The sequence below is a fragment of the Opisthocomus hoazin genome, chromosome 1 (assembly GCF_030867145.1).
Source record: "Opisthocomus hoazin isolate bOpiHoa1 chromosome 1, bOpiHoa1.hap1, whole genome shotgun sequence".
NCBI classification, from domain to species: domain Eukaryota; kingdom Metazoa; phylum Chordata; class Aves; order Opisthocomiformes; family Opisthocomidae; genus Opisthocomus; species Opisthocomus hoazin.
The window spans coordinates 110,789,716-110,814,803 of NC_134414.1; the positions used below are offsets into that span (position 1 = coordinate 110,789,716).

Genomic DNA, 25,088 nt, shown 5'->3' on the forward strand with positions numbered 1-25,088 from the left:
GCTCGCCGGCCCCTAATGACAGGCCGGGTGCGGGCCAGCCGCGGCCGCCCGGACGGAGCGGGGAAGCTGGGTGCCGCCGCCCGCCCCCGGCACCGCAGCTCCGGGCGCTGCCCTCCCGCCCCCTCCCCTCCGGCAGCCGGGCGGCCCCCGGCCGCGGTCCCGAGCCGGGCAGCAGCGGGGGGCGGCGGGCGGGAGGCGAGGTAAGCGCGGCCCCGGCCACCCCCGGGGCGACCCTGCGGCTTCAGGCGACTGCGGGGGAACCCCGCCTTCAGGCGACGAACGCTTTTTCTGCCGGTCCCTCTCCCCTCCCCGGCTTCCTTCCCTCTCTTCCCCTTCCCTGCCGCCCGCTCTCCCGCTCCCTCGCCCTCCTTTCCTCCTCCCCCCCCTCCTTTCCCCCTCCCCTCAAGTTTCTCCCTCTGTCTGATTAAATGAGAAGGAAGTGTGGGAGTGGTGGTTTTGAAGCTCTCCCTTTAAGAGGCAGCCTGCAGTGACGAATTGTTGAAATTGCCATTGCAGGATGGCATTCCGCTATAAATTCATTGTTCCACCTCCTCTCATCTTCACATTTCTCTCCCTTCTCCTCTTGTTCACATCGACGGACTGGGGATAACAACAACAACAACAACAACAACAGAAAAGAGACAGGGAGGGGGCTCTTGCAAAAATCCGGGACGTTCTCCGCTTCTTGGGCTTTTTTTTTTTTTTCCCCTTTTTTTTTTTTTTTTTTACTTTTTAACCATCTCACCGGGCGACGATCGAGGCGGTTTGTTGTGGTTTTTTTTGGTTTTTTTGGTGCCTGAACTTCTTCTCTCCCCTTCTTCTCCTTCTCTTCAAAACAAAAGGGGGCGAAGGAGGCAAGGGAGCCCACCGGAGCCCGGGGGAGCGCCGAGCCGCAGCAGCCCTGCCCCTGCCCCCGCCGCTGCCGCCGGCGATGGTGCCGGCCCGGTGACCGCAGCGGAGAAGTGGAAGCGGAGCGGGAAGCGCTCAAACTTCTCGCCGGGTCCGAGCCTCCTCTCCCCCCCCCCCCCTCCACCCGCAGCACTGACTTGGGATTCTTTTCGCCTCTCCCTCTCCTTCCATGTGCTCCCGGCTCTTCCCCGCAGAGAAACACAAAGTTCACACGCGAGCGGCTTTTGTTGACGATTTTGTCTCTCCCGCTCACACTTGACTCGAGCTTGGGAGGGAGAGCTTTTTCTTTTTTTCTTTTTTTTTTTTTTTCTTCTTTCCCTTCCTCCTTTCTCTACACTCCGCCGACCGGCTCCTTCCACCCCCCTTCCCCAACTCTTCCCGTTAATATTATTATTATTATCGCTACTATTAATCGCCGCTCCTGACGGCGCGGCCAGCATGCTGCCGAGGCTGGTCGCCCTGCTGCTGGCCGCCCAGCTGCACCTCGCCCCGGCCCAGCCGCCGGCACCTGCCGACGACGGAGCGCCGCCACCGCCCCCCGCCCCGCCGCCCCGGCCCCGGCCCCGGCCCCGGCCCGGCCCTCCCTCCGGGCCGCCCCGCGGCGTCGTGCGGCGGCTCGACCCGACCTACGCGGGGGGCGGCAAGGCGGGCTACGTCCTCTACGCCGGCGGCCGGCGCTTCCTCCTCGACCTGGAGCGCGACGAGGCGGCGGGGCCGCGGGCCGGCGGGCCGCCGCGCTGCTACTACCGCGGCACGGTGGACGGCAGCCCGCGCTCGCTGGCCGTCTTCAACCTCTGCGGCGGCCTCGACGGCTTCTTCGCCGTCGGCCGCTCCCGCTACACCGTCAGGCCGGCGCGGCGCGGCGGGGAGGCGGCCGGCCCGCGGATCTACGGCGAGGGCCCGGCCCGCGCCCCGCACCTCTTCCGCAGGGACCGCTTCAGCTTCGAGACAGTGCCGGCCCGCGCCAGCTGCGGGACCCGCGACCCGCCCGGCCCGGCGGCGGCGGCCAACGGGGGCGGCCGGCGGCGGCGGCGGCGTCGCTCCGTCTCCCGGGCCCGGCAGGTGGAGCTGCTGCTGGTGGCCGACGCTTCCATGGCCCGCAAGTACGGGAAGGGGCTGCAGCACTACCTGCTGACCTTGGCCTCCATCGCCTCTCGGCTCTACGCCCACGCCAGCTTGGAGAACCACGTCCGGCTGGCCGTGGTGAAGGTGGTGGCCCTGGGGGAGAAGGAGAAGGGGCTGGAGGTCAACAGGAACGCCGCCACCACCCTCAAGAACTTCTGCAAGTGGCAGCACCAGCACAACCGCCTCGACGACGACCACGACGAGCACTACGACGCTGCCATCCTCTTCACCCGCGAGGTAGGCATCGCCTCTCCGGTGCCGTGCCGTGCCGGGGCCGCCCTGGAAGCCCTCCAGCCCCCCTGCCTGGCCTGGTGGTTGCCCCTTCCCGCTCATGCCTTCAGCCCCTCCACCACGCCGCGGACACCGGCACCCACGCACGCAGCCGCCGGAGGTGGACAAGGGGGTTGAAGACCCCACAAATTGTGTACACGTTGGTGCACGCATACTCCCCTGCCGGGTTGTCCCCGCCACAGGTGGACAGGCCAGTGCGGGGCCGGGACTCCTGCCAGGGTGGAGAGGTGGTCGTTTGCCTGGTTAAGGGACTTGGCCGGGGCCACCTTGGCTTATCTCCGCTCGGGAGATGGCGGCCTTCCGTCTTCCCCAGTGAGATGTTTCCCACACAGCCCCTCTCTCTCCGCGGAGGTGGGGTCCAGTCCAGGCAAAGGGCTGATAGCGCTGCCCAGCCCGAGTTAGACCCCGAGCAAACCTGCTAGTAAAAATGGTGGAGAACACCTTAAAAGTACACGCGGCTTCCTTGTTGAGTGCGCTGAGGTGCTATTTCCAGCAGGAATAGCTCCGCCGCACTGGAAGCCGGCAGCGCTTGTGGTTCGAGGGCAGGACGTAAATGCAAACCGCAGGTAAACAGAGCTGCAGAAGTTGAGTGATTTGGGGCTGGTGGTAAGGGGACACAGTCTCTTTCTCGTTCCTCAGGTGAAAAATAGGTGTCCCGATCAGCCGCGGGTCGGATCCAGCCGGTCTTACCCGTGTGGAGCTGTGCCTTGCTCCTGGCCCGGTTGTTAGTTAATTGGGTTGCCAGAGGTCGTTACGGGACATTGCTCTGGTAGACATGTGGCCGGGTTTATGCAATGAAGTTCTTCTGTAAGAAGATCCCTTCAGCGGTTTGGGTTTGGTGTTTTCTTTTTTTCCCTTCCCCAAGTACGAAAAAAATAACTGCATGTCTTTCCGTTCGTTTGAGTTCTCCTGCTTTTCTACATCATAGGAGCCTGCCAAGAAGGATGCTTTGGATGGTTTGTGGAAAGAGTTGCTCCAGAAGGGGGGGGGGGGGGAAGTGCCTGGCTTGCTTTTATAGCTGTAAATAGTTGAAACATTAGGTTCTGTGTCACTCAGGCATCACTTGTACAGCAGGAGCCTTTTTTAGCAGTTTAAAGCCCAGCGGTCTGATTTGCAAGCTTTCATTTTTTTATCATTATAATCTGGATGAAAGCAGGCTACCTAGACTGGGTCAGAACGCTCTTGCTTTTTGCTGCAAATATCCTTTCTACTGGCTTATTGATCAAGCCTGGGCCAGAACCCATCACTGTTTGCTAAAGGGTGGTTTTCTCTGCCGGTATTCCCATTCATTTCCCTGGGATTTATTACAGTTCAGAAACACTTAGGGTGGCAGACTGTGAATCTTAACATCAATTATTGAGTTAATTCGGATTGAGATAGGAGGTGAATTTAAAGTGCTCTTGCTCTATAGGTGCTTATCTGTACTTCTTTGCATGGATGCCCTCCTGCCAAAGTAAGAGTGTGCTGCTAATCAGTAATCCACTTTCAAAGGCTCCTGAGCAATGCATCTTCCACGCATAGAGTTACTTCTTTCAGAAGTAAGTAGTACCTAAACTAAACAAAATGTCACGGTTCCTATGGTCTCCTTGCACTCTTAAGATGCAAATACTGCTTGCAGTGTTACTTAGGGATGTAAACGCTTTGCAAGAAAAAAGCACAGGGTAATGTTTTCTTGCTTTACATTTTAACACGTTTAACCATGGGATTAGCTCCTCGGTGCGGTTCAGTACAACTTAATCCGCTCTAATGATTTGCCATGTGCACATGCACATTGTTTGGCATTACATTTCAGTGTTTGCCTCAATTAGAACAAGACTGTAGTTCCCTGCTACATGTGTTCCTGATGTTCTTTGCAGGGAGTATGTGCGAGTCCACACGGTTTTTATGTGCTTACACTTGAAATGTCAACATGAATCTGTTTGCTCCTCTTGGAATGTAAACACGGAAAGGGTTAAAGGAGAAAAAAGCAGTAGAGATGTTTCCCAGAGAAAACAGCCCCACTTTGAACTAAAGAGAGATTTTTTCCAGTTTAGCTTTTCAATGAGAGTGGCAGCAATTGGCAGGAGGATCCAACTTTTACAACTATGTTTTGAATGTATGAAGTACGTTGCTTAGCTACTAGACGCCAAGCCGTGGCTGCATGTTTTGATGGGCTCTGAATACCGTCATGCTAATTTTTGAACGTCCAGATGTCTTCTTCTGAATGGCTTGTTTTTTAGGCATGGGGTAAATGTGTGAGGTACACTTTCCGTCTTTGTTTACTAACTGAGGCCACCTTGAACTTTGTGTCTCTGTGTCAACAGAATAATATTTGCAGATCATTTGTCAGCCAAACGCATGTCCTCAGCTGTATGTAACTGTTTACGTGTAGTTAGAATCTGAGTTATGCATTCCTGTTGTCATACAAGTCTCTGATATAACAATTATATTCGTTCAGGAGTGACATTTACTTGGATGTTATTTTTGACACCGAAAGAGGCTCTCTGAAAAGATAGTAGTTTTACTTGAGTTCCTTATAAAGGAAGAATCCGGTCAGAATGCAGCACCATCGCTTCCTCTTCTTCTGTTGTCATTACTCGTTTAAAGATAAATTAATAACCGTTGATAGACTAAGAGTGTGCTGGCAGCTCTCCCTGATTATAAAATTAGTACTACTGGTTATCATCATCATTCATACTAGGAAGTACTTGCCATGCAAAAAGATTTTTAGAAGGAGATTTACTGATTCCGGATTAAAACATCCTCTCACTTTTGATCATAATCTTTATTTAATTTGATGAGGGCTTTAAAACAATCATGCTGCAGAGCACAGTAGATAGTAAATGAATATGAATATAAGTTCAGTTCACAGACAACTGGTGCTATTTTAATGCTCTATATTTATCATCACTGGTGGCAAGGACCATGTAACTCTCCACTATCTGCAGTGTATCCGACTTTGTAACTGCAAAGAAAACTGCAGTAACGTGTCTAGTCGTTATTATTACCTGTGTAGGAGATTGTAAAACTCTTCAATGGGCACAGAAATTATCTATCACTAGATATTGCAGAAGCTCAGTTGGGTTCCACGGAGATTATTTTAAATTCCCAGGATCTGATCAGGAGAACTACATTTTCCCAGTGGTCTCAGTCTGTCGCTTTGACCCACAGTGGCCCATATCGAGCCTGACAGAGGTCTGACTTGTCAGTACCGTAAGATGATCGTTCTCTGAGAGATCCTGTGAGAGCTCTCTTTAAGGCGGTTTGGCCTTAACAGCCTGAGAGAATACATGGGTCCCCTGCTGTTTGACTACTTTGTGGTTGAGCCCTTGACAGCAGCTGTAAATTTTTGGGCCACATGCACCCTCAGAGCATCCTCCGTGGGACGTGGTGATGCAAGGGTTCAATCATCTGGTGACCAGGTGAGTCCTCCGCCCCATGCGGTGGTCCAGGAGCGGCTGTGTGGTGGGAAGGAGGAAGAGCTTGCGAAGCCCTCATCCCTAGAGGTTAGCTGTCTTTGTTCTCAGTGAAGTCAACAGCAGATTTAGAATTTAGTCCACTTCAGGCTTTTTTACTGTGAACAGTTCTCAGAAGCTGGCAACAGGTTATCTGCAGTCTTCAGGTTTTTATGGGTGCAACAAAATGCTTGCCAGATTATTTATCACAGTAGAAAAACATATTAGATGTGACTTGCAAACTGCACTTGACGTCAGGCTGTTCTTTTCCAAGGTCTAGCCTGCTCTGCAATTACCCTCTACTGTTCATCCAATCTATTTCATTAGTGACCCTTAGTTAAATTTCAAGTGAACTATTGAATGCATTTGGACAAAATCCAGTTCTCTTCCTTTCCTTCCCCCCCAGTTCTAAAGCATTTGAAAGTTAAAGTAGATATTTCTCACAGTAGATACAGGCAACGAGAAAGAAAATGTCCTTTCCTAAGCGCTTATTAGCATCCTCTGTGATAGCACCATCATGTCTGGCTCTAACAAAAAGTTCATGCTAGAGCCAAAGGCCGCTGTCCTGCCTTTTTCTACACAGTAATCATGTGGGTCTTCTGTGTGTGATTTAGTTTAGCAGTGAATCTGACAGTGCTGTTGAAATTTACCAGCAGCCTTTGGATTATCTCAGCTCCATAGATGATAATTTCATTGCCTGGAGCACATGCTTTCTTTGGCTCTAGTTCTTTCTTCTTTTTTCCTATTCTGTATCATCATCTTCCCACAATATTACTCCATATTAGTAAAACAGGTCACTGTACCAATGGTTAATAAGAATATTTCACGAATGTTTATTGTTGTTACTCTGAAGAAATTATAATGTGATGTGTCTACTAGTTTCATAGCATTTTCAACAATTTTGTTGCAAATCTAATACATTTAGATAATGTCCCTGAGGAAAATAAAGTGGGACATAATTTGTGCAGGAGGAGTAGCTTGATTCACAGTAATCTACAGAGATGGTGTGGAGTTTCCCTACAGAGGAACTATGGGTTAGGCAAGGTAAATCACTCATTGTTCCTTGTTCACCAGTCGCCAGTTTTGTAACTGAAACTTTGTTTGGCCTTCCCATGCAGAGTCCAGATGCTTTATGTGTGTTTGGTCAATATTTTTAAATATTCTGTGCTTTGAATAATGCTGCTGCGTTGTCTTTGTATGCTTTAGGAAAAAAAATGCAGTTTTGTTAATCTGTACATTCAGAGTGTGAAATCTTAATCCAGTTTAGGCTCTATTTCTAATAGTTTGTTGCAGAGCGTCCTTGGATGACGTGTGCCTCGGGTCCTTGTACCACGCAAGGGCAGAGTAAGGACATGCCTAAATACCTAGTCTGGTGAGGAGATAATTTGTGAAGTCAGCAAGTGTAGCATGCATGCACTAAACTTTGCCCAACAGGACATCAGCCATACATAGGGTTTTCTTGAGTTTCGCCTTACTTAGGTTTCAGAAAGACAGCTCTGCGCATTTGAGATTCAAATGCCCAAAACTCAGGCCTACATTTATTATATTAACCTGAAAGGAAGACAACCTCAATTTTGAAGTTAAACTACTGGAGAGAAATACGTGGCTTTGGCTTTGGTCAGTATAGCAGGTATCACCACTCCTGGTCTCCTCAAACGGTAACTGGGCTTTGGTCTTCCCTTCCAAAATACGGCCGTGGGAGGACAAAGCAGTATCCCGGTGAGTCTGGTGGGAGTCCTTCCTCTCTTCACGGCGATGGCCAGGGCCTCTCCCTGCTGCCCTAACCTGGACATCCCCCTCAGTGAGACCCACCAGCGTCTCAGGAAGAGGACTTTTCACAGCAGGCTTCCCCCAGGGCAGTAGCATTCCACCCTTTTGGCTTGTAAAGCCTCTCTGTTTAAGTGTCATAGTGTCAGTTGAAGGATAAAACAGACCATTCCCTGATTACTTTGTTTGCCAAGGTAGCCCTAATTTCCAGTATACCTTTCGCGGTCTGTCATCTGTGGTCTCGTGCTCCTTTTGCCTTCCAGAGATCATGTGCTCCGTGGGCGATACCCGTAACACTCTCTGCTTGGGTGAGCAGTACTTTCCTCTGCCTGTGCCGTTCCGTGTTGCCGTGACATTAATAAACTTCCACTCTCATTGCAGAGCCGGACACGGGAGGGTGGGTGACGTGTGGGTCCTGAATGCTACCCGGCCCCAGCCTCCCTGCACAGGCCTGCGGTGGGAACGCTGCTGCGGGAAGCCAGAAAGTCGTATTTAATTCCTTCCTCTGCTTGAGGGATTGTAGGTCTGTATCGCCCACCTCCCAGGAGAGGTCTTTAACCGGTGGGTTGTAAGCTGTTCCAGGTGTTAAGGAAACTTTCCACCCCTCTGACCAAAGCTATGTCACTGTTTAGCAAGTAATTCAAGATTCATTTGGTGAGAAGGAGTGAAATCGTGACCTGAAGCCACTGACGGGAACGCGCCGCTGACAGCAAGGCAGCCTGTGTTCCCAAAGCATGGAGAGAAGACTGTTTCTGTAATTTACCAAAGGACTGTTCGGCGTAAAATACGACGGCAGACTGAGGAACAGAGACCAAAAATGAGGTCCCTTCACCAAGCGCCATAAGCACCAACTGCAGCCTGGGCTAGGGAAGCCTTCAGCACACTGGCTGCCACAGCAGGAGCCCCAGCTCCCCTGCGTGCACGCGCGTGGGCAGACCTTCGTTGTAGACCATAGTCTGGTGTAGACCATAGACCTTCTTAGGAGGTGCTCTCCCAAGAAACATGCTTCTACATATCCTCATCCCTCAGAGGAATGGGAAGCTGGATCACCACCTTGTTGGGCAAAGGCTTTAACTACTGAGACGTTGTGAAGAAACCAGAAGAGCAAGCTGTGCTTTAAAAGAAGGTGATGTGCAGCTGTGCCTGATAATAAACCTAATCCTGTTGCTTTCTCGTACGTCTGATATGGGAACGTCTATGGGCTTGGGTTCCCTCGGGGACAAAGGATGAGAAACATTAAGTGTCTCAATCCCAGTCAAGCTTTGGTATAAGCCAGGTGCTAAGCTGCTCAGGACTGTAAAAGCGTGGCACTTTGTGGCCCATAAGGTCACAGACTGCAAGCCCTGTGAAGGGTAGAGAACTCAAAGACCAGAGGACGTGTGAGCCAATTTTGTTCTTCTGCCCTTACATTCCACTAAACTGTCCACACTGGTGCTTAAATCCTCTTTTGGATCCAGTCCACAGGCTCTGGCCTAATATCAGATTCCACTAAACAGTTTATTCTTGTTTTTAAGCCTACTGCACAAATCAAAGATTTTCAGGTAAAGTAAATTAACTGCTCCAGCAGGGAGCCACGACAGTTGTCTTCATTCACAACAATGCCACGTATACGTGGCAAACAGCCAGCTGCTCTTGATGTACTTACGAGTGCCAAGAAAACTTGGCCTTTAATGAGCTGTCTAATTAACTAGTAGTCTTATGATGTACAGCTCAGTTTTCTCCAGTCATTCCTTTGCCGAAGCTTAAGTCCTAACATCTATTGCCTCCTGTGTAGCAAGTGCATTTCCTAATCATTCTTCTGTTTTGAAACTACTGTGCAGATCAAGGGCCAGACTCTGCATTCCTTCTTTAAAAATATCAAGAAACGCTTACTCTTCGAAGCTTCTTCTGCTATTTGGAGACAGTTTGGTGAATATATAGATCTGAGCAGGCGATTAACTTTTTAAATAGAAGCCACACACCATAGGAAAATAATCACTGGAAACTGATTTTAAGTATTATGTGAGTCCCTACTTTCTTAGTGTTTTAGATGGAGTATGAAAAGGTGAGGAGACCCACACAGGTTTTTTAGATTGCATCATTATGTCAGGGCCTGTTTTTAACAAAAAAAAATTTTTTAAGGGAAATAAAACCTTTTAATGTACTCCCAGAAACTTTACTTCATAAAAGTCAGAGACTGCTTTCTGAGACTGCCCAGGAAAACTAAAAATATGGGTATTGATGCTGGTAACAAATAATCCATGGCCAGTACAGATGCAGGAGGTTTAAGTCAAAAGAGAGATTTAAATCAGTGGAAGTGTAAAAAGGTGTAATTTTCAATAGCGTCTCTTGAAATCACGCCATTGGGAAGGACCAACATAGATAGGGAACAGTGAGCTGACCCGATAGCAAACTTTTCAGAATATTTGTCTCAGCAAGCCACTGGATTGGCTTCAATTATGTATATGGTATATACTGTGTGATCCTACGAATAAATATACATTGAAGTTCAAATTATGCAGAGGCAAGAGAAATGAAGAATAAATGAAACTATGAGTTGAGAACATAATGGAGCTGAGTCTTCAGTAGTCTTAAGTGATTACTGACAATGTCAGCGTTAGCTTAAAAAAAACCATCCTCATGCAGTCGCTGAGGCCTGAAGTCTGCGGCGAAAACCAGAAGGCTCAGCACGCGCGCTGTGTTCAGCGCGTAGCCACCACACGCCCTGCGCTGGCAGCAGGTGGGCGACCCACAGACATCTCTCCACAACAATGGCTTCCGACGAGGGGGCTAGCGCCAGAAAATACTTCTTGACCCTGTTCCCAAGGTGCTTCACAATCCTCCTACGCCACTGCCCAGCTGGGATCGCGGAGCCGCACGCGGAGCTGCTGATGGAACTGGCTGGAGGGAGCAGGGCCTTGCTCCGTTGCTTGCTGACCACAGCGCGCTCGCTCTCATCTCTGCTCCTTGAAGGGGATAGTTGGTCGCACGCCATCTGAGGACAGCTGTTTTCCAGCTGTCCATGGGGTGTTGGAGGAACTATGTAATTTTACAGATAAACAATTTTCAGAATCGCTTATCTTCTGCTGTGGGATTTCCTAGGAGTGACCATTAACTCATGCAGCCCTCCCAGAAATTCATTTTATCTGACCTGAAGTTAAGGTATTTCATAAAGAAAGTGTAAAGCTTGCTTTGTTTTGTCTAGACAATTGTTCTGCAGTGGAGCACTGCCTTGAAAGTTGCTGGTGGGATGTTGACATATGTGGATATGCATCGTACTTTGGGAAGTTATGGAAATAGAGCAACAGTGGTGTGATGAAGTAACTGGAGTTCTGAGGAAAACCCGGGCATGCAGTGTGGTAAAATGTTGGTAACACGTAAGATATGAAAAATAACCAAACATTGCTATGTCCGTTAGTGCTTGTATATGTACACAGCTATTTTTCTGGTATCTAATGAAGGTAGCATAATGCAATCCTGTGCATGTCTTTGGAAATGTTGAGGTTAGGATTACTAACCAGCCAGGAGTCAGAAGGGCTGCTTATGGTTTACGTGCCTGTCGTAATTTTCCAAACTCCACATGTCTCATAGGAAGTAACTCTTAAGCAGGTTTATGAGATTGCCTGCTTAAAAAGATTGTGTTCTTTTAATTATACTTGTGTCATCGAATCTGGATAATCATTGTGAGGTCTGGTTGCATCTGCTGGTGTAGCTTCATAGCCAGATCACTGGCTTAGCTTCGTCTTGTATGCAAGTGGAAATACATCATGCACTGGCATAAGACATCTGTGGGCTGATATAATTGTGCCCATACTGGGAATAGTGCTGATATAAGTATCTACGTAATAATGGCACCCAAATACAAGAAAAGACCAAATGACACAGAATCTGCATGCAGAGATAAGGCCTGAATTAATATATTTTATACTATTCTTGACACTACCAACCTGGGTGTATGTAATTTGGACCTCTTCCAGTCAGCTGCTTTCTGTCTGATTCATGTGCTTTCTGGTACGTGTGTAAGAATTTCAGTCTGACTGCTTGCATGGATTCAGTTCACGTTGCACTAGAATAGAAGTATCTTACTTCCTGTACAGCTTACACTCATTTACCTAGAACGATTATATCACCATGAAAAGGTATTTTTATTGTTACTATGCACATACATTTTTTCTGAGTTTTGTTACTCATGCTGCTGTAGGTAAACCACTTACAGTTACATTTACATAGAGTTTCCTCTATGTAAAACGTACCCTTAGACTGAAAGGGCCATGTTCGTAAGCGGTACGTAAAGGGCTAAATGGATATGAACCTAAGCAAAAGTAATAGGAGTTTAAGGGTTGCATCTTCCTTGTTGAATATGCCCCAGACGATAGATGCTCTAGTAACGTGATCTTTCTTAGAGCTGCTTCCAACATTGGTCCACAGATGCTCAAAATGATAAGATGGGGAGCTAACTGGATGTCAGGGGTGGGGGCCAGTGGGGTTAGAGAGAAATTTCCCTGCATATTATCTGCATTGCTACAGAATGGAAGTTTTTCTTAAACCATGGATTATACATGTGAAAATCCGGGAACTGAAATACTTTTGAACTTTATTCCTTCTCTTCTTGTGAGTCTGTTTTGTTCATTGGTGCTGCGACATTTAAATTTTTACATAAAGTAGCACCAAGAGTGCACTTACTGAAAGACTTCCCAGACACCTGGGAGTCAAAAGAACTGATCCTGAAATTCTTGCTCCATATATGTAATATCGGTATGTAATTTTAGCTTCAAAATTTCTTTATTTCATCTTGGGGAAAAAGAAATTTACACTTTTTTTTTTGTAGAGAAGCTTTGTAACAGTACCTGTGAACTCAGTGTGTTTTTCTTTGACTTCACTGGGATTTGAATCCTGTACATTTTCAAGGTTGCCTAAATTTGAAACTCATAATCAGTGAACATTGTTGATCTGGAGCCTCATACAGGATATCTGTTATTCGGATGGGTTAATTATGAAAGGCTTCATGAAACAAAGTCATTATAAAAGGAGATCTCGAAGGAAGGAGACTTAAAAATGAAGGGAAAAAGGTACTCTTTGATCATTTTGATAATAACATTTCATAATACTCTCATGTCTTGAAAATGACATTTTCATTCAACCACAATGAAATGTCTACGAGTGTTCCAAATGGCACGGTGCCTGTTTTTCAGTCGCAACCGAAAAAGCATATTTGTGTACATTCAGGCTAGTATTCTTCCCTCTGCTTCAACAGAAGCTCTGAAAAGTTGTTACTGATGATCAGAATACTGTAAGTCTGACCAAAGCTACCTTCATCATTATCATTATCAGAAAGAATCTAATGCTAGCTGCATGGTTTTTGGAGACACCCCATTATCTGCAGGTAGGAAGCATGTGATCGAGTTGTTGTGCTAGTAAGACTAGGAATCAAGGGATCTTATGCTCTGTCACATCACTGACTCTTTGAGCAACCCTTGAGCATTGTTTAAATACTTGGTATATTGGGTAATATATTGTTAATCATTATACTACTTGACAGATTTGACATAAGGTTTAATATATAACAATCTCATTTCTTGAAGTGCAAGTATAAGACTTGCCTTTTGAAATGAAAGGTGATCTCTGGTTCAAGGACCGACCAAGAATCTGAAGTTTTCTCTCTCTGTCTTCGTTTACCTTCTGTAAATAAAAAGAGTATTTCTTACAGTTTTATTGCCAATGCAGAAATGCTTCTACGGCATGTATTTTGAGTACCTAACCCAATGCAAGTTTGATCCTCGGTATGTATTGCAGAAGTACAAATTTAAATAACAGTAATTAATTACAGAACGTATCCAAATCCTGTAAAAGTCAATGAAAATATCACCACTAATTTTACTGCATTGACATATTTGGATGGAAGCTTACATAGATGTTTTTATCCAGGTTCTGCTGTTTGCAGAGGGCTGGTGACTTGAAGCTATTGTTACCTATGGGTGTAAAAATTTATTTTAATGATTTTTTTTTTTTCCCTTCCTGGGCAGGATTTATGTGGGCATCATTCATGTGATACTCTGGGCATGGCAGACGTTGGGACCATATGCTCTCCTGAGCGCAGCTGTGCGGTGATTGAAGATGACGGCCTCCATGCAGCTTTTACAGTGGCTCACGAAATTGGTATGCAGTGCCTTTTCTGTTCGCTTGCCAAATCAAACACTTGTAACAGCTGCATTAGTAACCAAAATACTTTGCAATTAATTCCAGATTTCCCCTGGTCCAGATACTCACTTGGGGATTAAGGCTGTATACACATGCACTTCAGGGTTAACTAATAAGGGATCAGAAGGCAAGTGAAGGCGCACAGTAGGTGTTTCCTTTCTGACAGTGTTGTTTCTAAGCAGTAGTTGAAGTGAAAATTCAAAGGCTGCTGCTACTGCCCAAGACGTCAATATGTGTCCCTCCTGAGGAAGCGTTTGGCCTATCTATTGTAATTCGCATGCATTTAGTGCATACACAGTGGAGAATAGCTCATCTTTTTGAACTACTTGCATACTCTACTGCTATGAAACCTTTTCTTTGGACGATGCACTACCTGCAGAGGAAGGCTTTTGTGGAAAAAAACAGAATTCTGATCTTTTTCAAAGTGTATGGAAATTCCACCTTTGTGGTAAAACATGGTACTAACGTGAATCCTGAAATAAACTAAATAGTATTTAGGTGATACAGGTTTGGTCAAAAAAACTGTTAAATTTTGTTTCAGTTTCCACCTCAGTGGACAGCAGTTTAATGTAGGAGCCTTACATGTACCCTTCAGAAGCATTTAAGATAGAACTGGTGACAGAAGAAAGTTCATATTCTGGGTTATTACATCTGTCATGGTATATTGTATCAGAATATACGCTGCCGTCTTCATTGTTTTTAATTTACTAGTGTTTTGAGAGCTGTGTTCACTGGAAATACATTCAGTTTGAGGGCTGTTCGCTTTGGTGAGTGAACAGCAATTTAAAAGTGGAGAACATTCTTCTTTTTATTTTAACATTCTTGGAAGGAAATAACAACGAAAGAAGAACTTTCAGAGAGAGCCAGTTTCTGAATTTCCTTGTACCTCATGCCAAACCAAAGTAAAGTTTGCTTTGGGAGTATCGTTGCAGTAGTTCAATTTTCAAGTAGCTAGCAGGTAGAGCCCAAGAGTTGTGTGCCTTATATATGCCTGGCTCAGCAACCGGAGGTCACCAAGTATGAAAAAGCAGCTGGCATGTCAATGAATTGACCCTTCAACGATTAGTGAACCTAACCCTACTGCTTTTACGCTGCCACAAATAAATGAAATCAGTAGCGGCTGGAGAGGGATCGTGTGTTGCATGAAAACATAAAGTGATGTGGCAGAATGAGTCTCCAAACCAGAAATTTTATTTTAATAAACAAGAATATATTTATAAAAGAAAAAGCCCTCTGAAATCACTAATTCAGAGCATTTAGAGTTCAGTACAGCAATACATCAAATACAACTTTGCATCAGATGAATTTAGCGGTATCAAACCTGGATGCTGTGAAGCTAATGACCCATCACAAACCTGGTCTAGAACTGGAACAAGTAGATAGATTCCAAGACTTAGCGTCTATCACTCAAAGGCCAGTCGGCTAGAGGGACTGCTTGTATCTTGTTGCATCCAGAAGTGATGCTTACTGCTGAAGCTTAGTGGGCACTGGTGAGGCTGGGTGAGGGACCTCCTCGTGATGTCAGTGTTGATATATCTGGTGTGTGAAGAGGAGGGTAAAGTGTGTCAACTACCATTTTATCAGCAATAAATACATGTTTAGATAAATTAAAAATGAAAGAACATAGATCAATAAAGAAAGGAATGAGCAATAAATACACATATTATTACCCTGAATTCCACACAAAGAAAAGGTAAACACAAGTGAATTATTTTCAATGATCTAGAAGCACGTTTTTGAAAAAGAGATATTTGCATACCTAGAAGTTTACAGGAATCTGTAAAAGCTATAATTTTCAGTGTAAAAAAGACATGAACTGAAACGGATAAATAAGTACCCTAATGGACAAAAAACCTCTAGTCTGAGGTTGTTTAAAATAACATCCTTTTTTTTTTTCTCTTCACCATAAGATTTCAAGAAAGGAGGGGTGTCAAGTCACAGAATGATCTTTGTGTGTGTGGCCTAAAGTGGGAGAAGTTGAGAAGAAAACACAGCTAAAATTGCTTGAGTACTTACATTAAATTAAAGGTCGAAAAAGGATGAAAAATAAAAGTGTGGCATGTATACCCTTCAGTTAAGCACTTTGGGGAAAACCTTACTTTATTTTATTTGGAGACCAGATTTCTTCCTACAGTTCAGAAGTCTTAAAGTTCCCTCTGTCCTGTGGGTAGGATGTAGCTTTAATTTTAAAGCGGCTTAGTTACTGGATGGAGTTCACCTGGCAGCATAGGAGATGCCCTGCAAGGCAGAAGGGATGCTAAGGGCTCTAACATACCCCTTTCTGTCATACAGAAGAGCAAGGTGAGCCATTAAGTGAATCAGAGTCACCATCTGCAGTTTTTTAAATAACTCTGCTGTGTGTGCATGTGTAGCAGATGCAGCATCATTAATGTGGACTTGATCCAGAGAATGGCTGTGTGTCCTCACTTTGACTTCAAGGGGATCTGAATGCTCTTGTTTCCACTCTGAAGGAACCAAGAGCATTTTTGAGGATCAGACTCTTTCTCTGGAAGGCAACCAAAGTAAATGGAATTGCAGCTTAACCAAACGGGACGATGCACAGCCCAGGGGCTCAGGTTGGATCCATGCATAGGAAGCCAAAAAGCAGCCTGCTACAGAATAAAGCCTGCCACTTCTGTTGCCAGGGTTTCTACTACATTATATGTTAGTTGTTTATTTTCTTTCTTTCAGATAAAATAGATGGATTTTGACCAGTGGCTTTTGAGGGGGAGAGTATGAATGAGCGGCAATAACAGGCAAAATCTGCAAAGAGCTATAAACAATAGCACAGGTAGAAACAGACACAACCAAATTCTTAGTACAACTGATTAGCTGACAATAAGAGGTGGAGATCCATATGTAAAGATTGACAAGGGAGGACCTGAATCTTGTCCTACGTGTACGTAGGAAAATCCGGAATAATTTGTCTCCAGTGTCAAATGTAGAAAATGAGGATAACGCAACAAAAACCAGGAGGAAACCTTGTAACTTTGAATATAATAATACAGTTTCTCCTCAGAATAAAGGGAAGCGATGCTAATAGCATAAATGTTATTTTTAAATCTTAGCCTGTCAAGACATTCAGCCACTAATGGGAAATCCGTATATGGTTATTTTCTAGCAGGGGACATGCTGCTATCAGTATGGACAGCAGCAGCTTTGCTGTCACAAAGATAGTCTTCTGGATTCTCGTCTGAAATAATCAGTTCAGTGTCATGTTGTGGCATATGGATGTCTTTTTTGACTTTAAGCAACTCCATCAGCTATTCCTTCACAGGTTTGCAGGGATATCTGAGCTAGCTTAGGTACAGTATGTAGACTTTCTCCAAGTCATTGTTATCGTCAGCCTACGGTCTGTAAAAAAATGTTTCCTTATTTCATGTATTTCACTGCTTCACAGAGACGTCTGGAGAAAAGAATTAAAGAACCCATGACTGCTCATAATCTAAACATTTTTCAGTGTTTTCCATAGGTCAGAAATAGCATATTGCTTCTCCACATATCCCCTATTAAAATAACCATCAGGAAATAAAAATAACTAGATTCTTACTCTAATACTCTGGACTTTTGGGTTGGAGATTTTGTTGCTTTTACAGCATTAAATTATAACCCAACGCATGCATCCTGTAAAGATAAGCATGATCCAACATCACCAGCAGACACAATCAATCAATTTTTTGCCTCAGTCTTCGCTGGCAACCTCTCTCCTCACGTCTCCTGAGTCGATGTACCACAAGATGGGGAACAGGGGGGTATAGCACCTCGCACTGTAAGAGAAGACCAAGTTCATGACCACCTGAGGAACCTGAACATACATAAATCTATGGGACCTGATGAGATGCATCCCAGAGTCCTGAGGGAATTGGCTGATGTAGTTGCCAAACCACTCTCCATGATGTTTGAAAAGTCATGGCAGTCAGGTGAGGACCCTGGTGACTGGAAAAAAGGGAAACATTGTGCCAATTTTTAAAAAGGGTAGAAAGGAGGACCCTGGGAACTACCGACCTGTCAGCCTCACCTCTGTGCCTAGGAAGATCACGGAACAGATCCTGCTAGAAGCTATGCTAAGGCACATGGAGGACAGGGAGGTCATTCGAGACAGCCAGCATGGCTTCACAAAGGGCAAGTCCTGCCTGACCAACCTACTGGCTTTCTGTGATGGAATGACTGCATCAGCGGACAAGGGACAAGTAATGGATGTGAGCTATCTGGACTTCTGTAAGGCATTTCGCACAGTCCCTCACATCCTTCTCTCTAAATTGGGGAGATACAGATTTGATGGGTGGACTGTTTGGTGGCTAAGTGATCAGTTGGAAGGTCGCATCCAGAGGGTAGTGGTCTATGGCTTGATGTCCAAATAGATGACGGTGACAGTTGGTGTCCCTCAGGGGTCCATACTGGGACCAATGCTGTTTGATATTTTCATCGATGACATAGACAACAAGATCGAGTCCACCTACAGCAAGTTTGTAGATGACACCAAGCTGAGTGGGGCAGTCAACACACCAGAAGGACAGGATGTCATCCAGAGAGACCTGGACAAGCTGGAGAGCTGGGCCTGTGTGAACCGCATGAGGTTCAAAAAGGCCAAGGGCAAGGTCCTGCACATGGGTCAGGGCAACCCTCGCTACCAATACAGGCCGGGGAATGAAGGGATTGACAGCAGCCCTGCCGAGAAGGACTCGGGTACTGGTGGGTGAAGAGCTGGACATGAGCCACCAATGTGCACTCGCAGCCCAGAAGGCCAACCATATCCTGGGCTGCATCAAAAGCAGTGTGGCCAGCAGGTCAAGGGAGGTGACTCTGCCGCTCTTCTCTGCTCTAAGGAGACCCCACCTAGAGTCCTGCATCCAGCTCTGGAGCCCTCAGCACAGGAAGGACATGGACCTGTTGGAGTGGGTCTAGAGGAAGGCCACAAAAATGATCAGGGGGCTGGAGCACTTCTGCAAGGACAGGCTGAGAGAGTTGGGGGTGTTCAGCCTGGAGAGGAGAAGGCTGTGGGGAGACCTTATTGTGGCCTTTCAGTAATTAAGGGGGGTTTACAAGAAAGATGAGGAGAGGCTTTTCAGCAAGGCCTGTTGTGACAGGACAAGGGGTAATGGTTTTAAACTGAGGGAGTGTAGATTTAGACTAGATATAAGGAAGAAATTTCTTACAGTGAGGGTGGTGAGGCACTGGCACAGCTTGCCCAGAAAGGTGGTGGAGGCCCCATCCCTGGAAACATTCGAGGACAGGTTGGACGGGGCTCTGAGCAACCTGATCCAGTTGAAGATGTCCCTGCTCACTGCAGGGGCGTTGGCCTAGATGGCCTCTAAAGGTCCCTTCCAACCCAAAGCATTCTGTGATTCTAATCAATTTAAAGTTATGTTTTACATCTCTTGTGATGGGATATATCCAATACATGACAGTTCCTTATTTAGTAGCCTGGCATTAAATTTTGTCATGAAGTCATGGTCAAAAGTTTCTGCTGACTTTGTCTTCTCCTATGCTTGAGTCAGGAGTCAGACAGTACAGACAGCCCACCATCCTAGGGTTTGTCATCTACAAGTACAAAATGAGAAGAGTTCAGGAGAAAATAAGTGGAGCTACTCCTCGTTTTATCAATAGGTAATTTCCCAGAATCACAAAGGAAGACTCAAGGAGGACCAGGGATTAAACTTGCCTCTTGAGTTCCAATCTAGTCCTTAAGTACAAAAGCATACTTCCTGCAGCTTTTAAGCAGGCAAAGCTCCAGTTAGTTCAGTGAGAGTTACGTGGGTCTAATAACTTGAATTATATGTATCTTTATTCTTTCCATCAATCTTGAAGAACTTTTTTCTTTTTTTTTTTTTTTTAAGGGAGATAGAAGGCGCTCATTTTTGCTCAGTGGTAATGTTCATTTGACCTTTTGCAAAGTTCCTGTTTCTTTGTTATGCAGTCACGCTGGCATGCTATTACTCCTTCTATCCTCCTGAGTAATATGGTTTACTGATGTTCTTTCCAAGTATTTTATTTTTAGAATATAGCTTAAAAATTGCTACATGGAACTAATTAAAGCTCTGTTCATTAGTTTTCTTTTATCTTTTACATGTGACTTCAGAGAAGGGAAGGCAGAAGGGGGCATGAAAGCAGTCTTCAGATGTATTAAAAAAAAGGTTGCGAAAATTTACGTCATAAATCATTCTTCCTGTCCACTTGGGACAGCACAAGGGGTAATGGCCTTAAACTGCAGCAATGGAGATTTGCTTTAAGCGTCAGCCAAAATCATCTAACCAGAAGGGCAGTTAAGGGCAGGAATGAATTGCTTGGGACAGCTGCGAAATCTGCGTTACTGGAGGTTCGCAGGAGCCGGCTGGCTAAAACGACCGTGGCTTCGGGGAGGCTGAACCTACCCTAGGGTGGAAGGATGCGCAAGATGGCTTTTCAAGGTCTCCTCTCTGCCTCATTTTCTATGGTTATGTGATGTTACCACAGCTTCCTCCACAGCTGTACTGCCTAGATGAACACCTAAAATCAAGGAACTGTACAGAAACTAAAACTAGCTAATAACGTGTTTAGTACCAAATCTTTTTTTGGCATGCCATCATTCTTCAGCATCTGCCATCACTGAGGACAAAAATATCACGAATGCCGTCAGCAAAGTGTAGTGCTTTAATGAAGAGCATCGTTTTATGTAAAGAAGCCATTTTAGAAGTGAGGTATCCCTTACTCATGCGGTTCACTGAAATACATCAATATACCATTCTTCCGAATTGTGAGTGGACTGAAAGTATTTATTCAGAGCCTGAGCCTGAATTTGAGTTGTAGGCCTCTGTAGACAGAGGGCCATGGCTACCTTGTCTAACCCATGTAACCTTTTTTTGCAAACTGCATGACTCTGACCCTTCTCCAGAAGAAAATGAAACCAAGAACAATGTGTATGATACTTAAGTGGCATTCTTGCTTTTGCTGTACATAGAATAATCAAAAAATACTCTAATACCACCTGTGCTCATTTTGTGTATGCTCAAAGTAATTAAATACACAGTCACCTTTTCTTTTCTGCTGCTGAACATGTAGCCCTTTGATTTCAAGGCTGTCAAGATAAAGCAGATAACAACAAGCTTCAGCCTTGACAGGTACAAATCTTTTGTAGCTTTTCATTTTAAGGGGGATACATTGCCAAGGGCACAGAATCCCATAGGCACATGAAAAAATGGTGATGGTTGTCTGACTTTGGTATTGTCTTTCCTTCATGACAGATGAAGTTTAGGCAAATAGCCAGGTAATCGTAATTAGGTAGACTTGCTTTCTTAAAACCAACCAAAAAAATTGAGTGAAAGAGAGGGAGAGAGTACACTCATCCAGATCTTCTCTGATGACATATGTGAGAAAAATTAAATTAATTACTTCTCTTTGAACTATTTCCAAGGTTCTGTCTAAACTTTTGCATGCAAAAGCCCTTGAATGAAGCCCTCATGAACATATCCCCTTTGGTTAAGAGAAAAGATGGGCATTCAGACTGAGCCCTCACGAGAGCTGAAGAGTGGGCAGAAACTTTAACTGATGTTTCAAAACACAAATATCAGATGTGCGAAAGGTTACTGGTTAAAATTTTGGCTAAAAATAATTGGCTTGCCCAACAATATTTTGATTAACTTACAATGTTATATGTAATATATAATTGTGCCACCTGCAGCACGCATAGTGCTTAAAACAAACCTTTTTTTAGTGAAGCTGAGCCAGTTTGTATGGAAAATTGGAGAGAAGGAAGGGAAGATTGATGTGATGTCGAAAAATTTAATCCTCTGGTTCTGAATATGCTTGAGCTTTTCTTTATCTGCCGTGTGCTTGTAAGTCTGAGTAGACTCAGGATCTTTGCCGGGTTGGGTGGCTGTGGAGCGATTCTGACAGAGAATTGAGGAGATGGAGAGCGAAGCGCTCAACCAGGGACTCCAGGAAGTGGCTTGGACACAGCAGCAGCACGGCACGGGTTTTCAGAGGTTTTCTGGAGTTGTGCTCATCTTTGCATGTAACCTCATGAAGAATTAGATTAAATAAGTATTATGCTTTGAAAAGCTGCTATGGATCCCGAAACATCATAACTTAAAGCCAAATATATAGAGAGAAGTATTTGTATCTCTACAACCATAACGGAGTAGAGAATGAAACTGAGGTTTGCCTAATGTTTCAGAATAATCATTATTAAAAAAACTTCACTTTGGTTGGGTGTGCCTGAACCCCTAGTCCTCCAGATTGCAGGGTAATGTAGGGACTGCTTTCCTCCTTGTCAGGTAAATACTACTGCTATGATCATGTAGTTTTTGTGCAGGAAGTACTTCAGGTATAGAGAGGAAGGCAGAATTACCCAATAAACAGGTAGCAGGCAATGTAATTTATACATTCTTCCAGATTTCATTCATTTAACTTGAGCTACCATGAATTATATTCTTTGTAAGTTACCCTGAGTTGGATGGATGTGAAATGGGTGTCTACTATCCCAGATTTCATTCATTTAACTTGAGCTATCATGAATTATATTCTTTGTAAGTTACCCTGAGTTGGATGAATGTGAAATGGGTGTCATCATGTCCCACTTTTTCATTAAAATTAATATTTATCTTTCACATGCCCCATTAATTAGGATAGCAGATGTAGCATGGACCTCCAACACCACATCTTTTTAACGATTATTTTAGTCTATGTGGACGTAGTGTTTTCTGATTGCCTAGTCCATATTGCCTGGACAGAACCTTGCCTGCAAACTCTCTGTCTGAGGCGGGTGATGTATCTGTGATCTCCCACAGAAGTCTGTTACAACAAGCTGTTTCAGCAGAAGTTTGTTTTGTGTAAAGTCTGCAGGACTGGTGTATGAATGTCTGATTGTGGCTTTTTTTTATGTCTGCTTGTGAAAAGAAGCTGCACTTCAGACTTGTTTCATTCAGTCTGAAGAACTCTTTTAAGCTAGAAATATTAAAATCTGCCTCTGGGCTGGATATTTAAAAGAGAAAGTGATTTTGTTTTTCTTTCATAAGTGATGGATTGCAGTCAAAGAAAAGAAAATTGGAAGGAAAGTTCAAGTATGAAGAAAGAGGAGTGGACAGTTTTACATTCTATGCGTGTTTTTTGTAAGCTTGTGTAATTCAAAACACTTCTGTTCTATAAAAAACAACTTTATTAATCGTTATTGCTGAGGTCCATCATTTTTTGTGCAAAATTCCCATGACTTCAAGAGGATTTCTGAGTGATATCAGTATGCCCTTCTTAATGAGGAGCCAAGTACTCGCACAAGTGAGACACACAGTACATGCAGAAAGAAATGGTTTTACTTTAAAAGAGTTACCACATGCAATCTTTGTTTCGCAAAGGAGAGAGCGAGAGGCTGGTGCAGAAGGCATGGGCTGCTGATTAGACCAAGGAATGTTGATCCAGGAGCTTCCTGAATCCTGATCCCGCGAGAGCCAGCGACTCACTGGGTAACCTTGGGCAAATCACTTGACCTTCTTTTGTACCCCAGTCATCCCCACTGAAAATCAGGTGAAAGGCATGACCTCACTGAAAAACATGTGCTTCGTCGGAGCTGAGCTTTTTTAGGAAAACAAATTACAATGCCTGCAGCATTTTTACCGTGCTGTGTCACTTTGAGTGTGTCCTGTGGTCAAAGTCAGTGCAAGAGCTGTACTTCCACATGCTGTTCAGTTCAAATGCTATAGAGATCTGTGCATGTCCATAAACAAGGCTGGGTTTTTTGGTGTTTTTTTTCGGAAGAAAAAGCTGCCACTAGTTGTGTTTTAGCAAAAGCTGAGTTTACTTGCTGTACGTTAGGGGTGCTTTCTGTTTTCTTTATTCCTATACTTGAGATACCAGTGGAAAACAAGTGAGAACAGAGTAATTTTTGCATGCTGTTGAGACATTGAACCTTTAGAGTTAGTCTGGCAACCTATTTTAAGATAATTAAGAAATATCCAAACTTCTGTTTTGCGTCCCAGCGCTCCTGGGAAGAAAACAGCTTCAGCACAGTGTGCTTCCCCACGCATCCAACATAGCTCTGATGCTCTCCTCATTTATCTGCAGAGCTCTTTGTCTCCTGACATTCAGAGAGGATGTAAGTTGTAGCTGACTTGTCATAATTGTTTTGGAGTATTCCCACCTCGTTTAATGAATATACACCCATTCCTACAAGTTGTAAGAATTCTTTTTGAACCTATTGTGGGTATTATTTCATGTTGGGCTGTAAAAGAAATGTTGACCTTCAGTAGCTGTTAGGGTAGGAAAGCTTGTGCAGTGCAAGGTCCACTATCAAGAATGCAGACAGTGCAAGTGAACTGGGATCCAGGGGCCCATGGCTGCTGTTAACTCCTTCATTTCTTGCCTCAGGATCTAAACAGACTGAGCTGTGCCAAGAGACTCTTGCAGATGATGTTCCAAAATATACTACGATCCAAAGTCTGCAGGTTGCTTTCATACTGCTTTCAACACTATACTGATCTGGTCACACCTTCTCTCACCTCAAGGGGAGAAGGAAGGCAGTGAGGAAAGGCTGTCAGTCCATTTAGCTAGTTGGTCTTTTTGCTGTTTGGAAAGGAACCAATTTACAAGAAGGCTAGCTCCTCTTCGCTAGTATGAGGGTAAACCCTGCCTCCTCGCCATCTGTTTCTTTTACCATTTTGTGCATTCCTACAGCATAACTTAACTAAACACCATCCTGCTGGTAAAATTATATTATGTCATTTTCACTCAGTGGGAACTGTCAACACCAGTAAGATGCTTCATTAAGTAGAAAACATCAGATGATCTACTAACCCATTCTCAGTCAGTCATCATTTTACACAGCTGCTGGGAGCCTTTTTTGTTTTCTTTTTTTCAACAGCCTGGTTTGAAGTTCATAGTAGTACAAAATGTTGTTGTGCTAACATTGGCATGGTTTTTAAAAGCTTTCGTTATAAGATTTGTGTTTATTAAGTCTTTGCTTTTGCCCAAATTATGCTTACATACAGGATCACTTGAAGGATCACCTGTCATTTTTTCACATTGGTTCTTAGGAAGGGAAGCACCTCACCAGTAAATGCTAGAAACCACCCTAATGTCCTGAGCGATATATATGGTAATACCAGCATGTTCACACATGCAAAGGATCAGGGGGGAGCCCTTCCAAATAGGAAGGGAAATGTCCCTGCTTTAGTTCTTGGATACAAAAGGACGAAGGGCGTGGATGTATAACTACTTTGTTGTTCCCACTTCTGTGCTAAAAGGAGCACACATTAGCTAGACAGCATTTAGAGTTTACAGATCAGTGTGACATTTTGAATTTTGATTATTTTTAATGAAAGGCAAAATCAGTATAAAGAGTCATTGGAAGTTTGTCGTATATTTTAATCTGTTTTAAGCCTGGTCAGAATGCTTTAAAAGCCAAAGTTAGGATGGAGA

At 44.7% G+C, this 25,088-nt stretch overlaps 1 protein-coding gene across 1 annotated transcript in view; it reads left to right on the forward strand.

Annotated features, from left to right (window-relative positions):
• The first annotated feature begins 330 nt into the window (after positions 1 to 330).
• ADAMTS5 (ADAM metallopeptidase with thrombospondin type 1 motif 5) overlaps positions 331 to 25,088 on the forward strand; it is a 50,412-nt gene continuing 25,654 nt past the window's right edge. Inside the window, exons 1-2 of the mRNA XM_009933369.2 lie at positions 331 to 2,271; positions 13,529 to 13,661. Coding sequence (XP_009931671.2) covers positions 1,348 to 2,271; positions 13,529 to 13,661 — 1,057 coding nt within the window. The 5' untranslated portion in view covers positions 331 to 1,347. The remainder of the gene's footprint in view (positions 2,272 to 13,528; positions 13,662 to 25,088) is intronic.